The following is a 3244-nucleotide window of genomic DNA, read 5'->3' as shown; positions in this document are numbered from 1 at the left end:
GGGGGAGAGAATTAGACTGCCAAATTTTTTTTAGGTTTCATTCTACGAGATATTCGCCTAGCATAGTGGTGGACAAATGGCGCTAACAGATAAAACCAGGCAATGCACCTAATGTACCAGTGTCATTTCTGCAATTCTTTGGTCAGGACCCTGACATATTTATGTTCAGGTTGAGGTGGTTTAAAAGTAGATCAGTTCATTCCTTTATAACCCACTGCTAACTGTTCATTATTGGATTGAAAGTCCAGCTGCTAGCACAAATGTACATACTATTTATATATAGCAATTTATATTCAAAATACTTCTCAATTTTTCGTTTTTTCTGACTTGACTTTGCCTATATTTCAGGGTACTCGTGACATGCAATGTTAGACCCCGACACAATACTAAGTAAAGTTATAGAAAAGTAAGCGGCCTATATATAGTTACTCATCATTGATGTGAATATTATCTAATTATATTATTAGAAGTGACAAATACTTAAAATAAAAACGTGGAAATTACATAAAATGATATTAGTCATGACTAAAGTCGGCATGTTCTAGTTCATTTAGTTTGATCAAGCTAAAAATTAGAATATTTAACAGCAAAAAATAGTTAAAACACCAGGTCTAATTTTACAATGCTGTATTTGTTAGTTCCATAGTGGCTGCAGGAGTTGGCGGCCATTCAGGAAAGAGCGAGAGTAAAAATGCTTTCCTCGGAAGAAAGGAGAAGGATCTACATTAATTGCGAGGCGAATGCATACGTTGCCTTGGCCCAGCCTTCTCACAATCAGGTTCCACCATCGCGTAGTTAATTTCCATATATATTTATTATATTTTGATGTACTCTATTCCTGTCTATTCCGCACCCCCCCTTGTAGCTCCTCTTCGCTGCTGTGTTACCTATACCTACAGTGTGTCCCCTATGCCCTTTGCTTTTCTGGACCTCAGCTACAGGTCACTCGTCCACCCCGCCCGCCGTCTCATTTTCCTCACTATCATCATATCTGACGCCCCCCCCCTTCCCCCCAGCAGATACGACTACACCGCGCACCTAGCAGTCCGCACCCCGCCCCGCCCCGAGTAATTGTTTGTTGAGTAATCAGGCCCGCACATGTCAATGCTTGCGAAAAGGTGGCCTACCCTGGACAAAAAATGAGATTTTACAAAAAATAAGTGTCTAAGGTGCATATTCTGAATCCAGATATATATGGTTCAGATACCTCTAGATTTATTATGGTCATTTTTAATTAACAAAAAAAAATAAATAAACACATAAATTTGAAGGCCCCTGACCAGCTCTCAATGTCCGACTTACACTTTGTGTATACATATATGTACCTCGGGTACATATCTGTAGTACCTGTTACGACAACGACCCCTTGAGCCACACTAACTATAGTCCCTCTATGGTGAAAAGAATGGCAACCATAGGTAGCAGAACTTACGGGTGTCCTCAGATGACCAGCAAGCACCCAGAGAGGGGATGAGCATGCTTCCAACTCCGCAGAGAATGAAGCATAGTATGTGTTTGGCTCATACTCAACATGATGCACACGCTCACGCTGGTTCATATTCATCGCTGCAACAGGACATCAATACAAGTGCACTGAGAGCCGATTGAGTTTGCTATGGCTTGCACTATACTTATAAATATTTAATTACCATTACACTTAACAACTATATACATAATGACGTTTGATGTAAAATGTCAATTACTCTATGTTTTCAGCTTGTTAACATCAGTCATTCTACTTTGGCACCAATAAAAAAATATAATAACACATTACATAGTGAACCCCAAAATTTAAACACTAGACCATCTACAATTTTTTATGCGAGCTGTGCTTGTTGTAGTTTCCCTTGTTCATCATACGTAGTTTATAAGTTACAAATTTGCAATTAGAAAGAAGTGTATAAAAAGTAATATAGGACAGCACCCACCTTGAAAGTATGTTACTAGCTCAAACCACATCTCGAGTAGTTTAGCATCACTCATGAATAGAAAGGACACCGCTTTGTGTGAGAGGACATTGATCAGATCACTGACTAGTGGCCAATAGCAGTGCTCCTTCATCACTTTCTCTGCGCAGTTGACAGTCTGATCAAAGCTGCTCTCATCAGAATCTAGTCCAAAGGAAACGGTCTTATATAATATTATCTCAAATAGTCTGTAGCATAAGAAATTTTCATAACAGGCTAAAACAGGCAAGAATAAGTAAGGCTGCCAGGGTCTATGTCTCCCTGGGTACTGCCGGAACGTACCCTGGTACTATCTAATATGCCGGACCGTACCTCACCTACTCCACTAACGAGTCTAGGGAGTCGCCTACGCCTACTCCCTAACCCTAACCCTAACACTAACCATATCAGATAGTTACCAGGGTACGTTCCGGCAGTACCCAGGGAGACATAGACCCTATCAGCATAAATAAGGAACATGAGCATTCATATACAAAGCCTTCTCAATGCTAGCTCTAATAATAATTTTTATTCTGTGTATTTAATGTATATATAGTTTTATTACCTGTGGTGTCTATCACTAAATATCATAATTACAAGCAGAATCACAATAAAATATTGTATTCACTGAAAATGAACATTACAAATGAAATTCTTTCCGTCATTGTATTTACGTGACGTAAATTGTTCAAGACTGGTACCCTATTTCGAGATGTAGACAACGGTAATAGAGTATTAAGAGATGGTAGCGGTCGATAGCATCTCGTGAGAGAGCGAGAATCATGTGCTAGTAATGTTGACATATGTAAACAAATCTATTTTGAAATGTAGATTAGTGCACATTTATAAAAATAATGTGTAAGTGTTTTTAAGGACACACTTGAGGTTTTATGCGAAATTTCATTGATTTTTCATTTTCATAATTATTCGATGGCATGATCCAACCAGCCATGGTTCATGGTATTAATTATGCGAGAATCTATCAGCCTCACCCTTTCCTACAGCCGTCTACTGCCAGTGATAGTTGAAACTGCCGTGTGGTCGAAAATATCATGAATGGAAAAGATTTGGCTTTCATACTCTTTGTGGCAATTGAGAAATATCAAAAATGCCATTTTTACATAAAAAGTGCCGCAGAGCGACAGCGCTCATCTAACGTCTACTGCGGTGACTCTGTGGTGGAGTGGTGGGATTCTAGTAAACCCTGCTAGTCCCAAATGTGTTCACATACACGCCGAAACAGTGGAATGCACAGGGATGGTATCAGGAACCTTCTCAAAAGAATGTTCGTTGGGATC

The 3244-nt window shown here is 39.4% G+C and overlaps 1 protein-coding gene across 1 annotated transcript in view; it reads right to left on the bottom strand.

Moving 5' to 3' along the window:
- Window positions 1–3244, bottom strand: part of LOC106810049 (E3 ubiquitin-protein ligase UBR3-like) — a gene marked incomplete in the record, with an annotated part of 36537 nt that overhangs the window by 5012 nt on the left and 28281 nt on the right. Inside the window, 2 exon segments of the mRNA XM_014813317.1 lie at window positions 1433–1566; window positions 1929–2111. Coding sequence (XP_014668803.1) covers window positions 1433–1566; window positions 1929–2111 — 317 coding nt within the window.

This window comes from Priapulus caudatus, unplaced genomic scaffold (assembly GCF_000485595.1).
Source record: "Priapulus caudatus unplaced genomic scaffold, Priapulus_caudatus-5.0.1 Scaffold16, whole genome shotgun sequence".
Lineage (NCBI taxonomy): Eukaryota > Metazoa > Priapulida > Priapulimorpha > Priapulimorphida > Priapulidae > Priapulus > Priapulus caudatus.
This window is presented reverse-complemented; position numbering and strand designations above follow the sequence as displayed.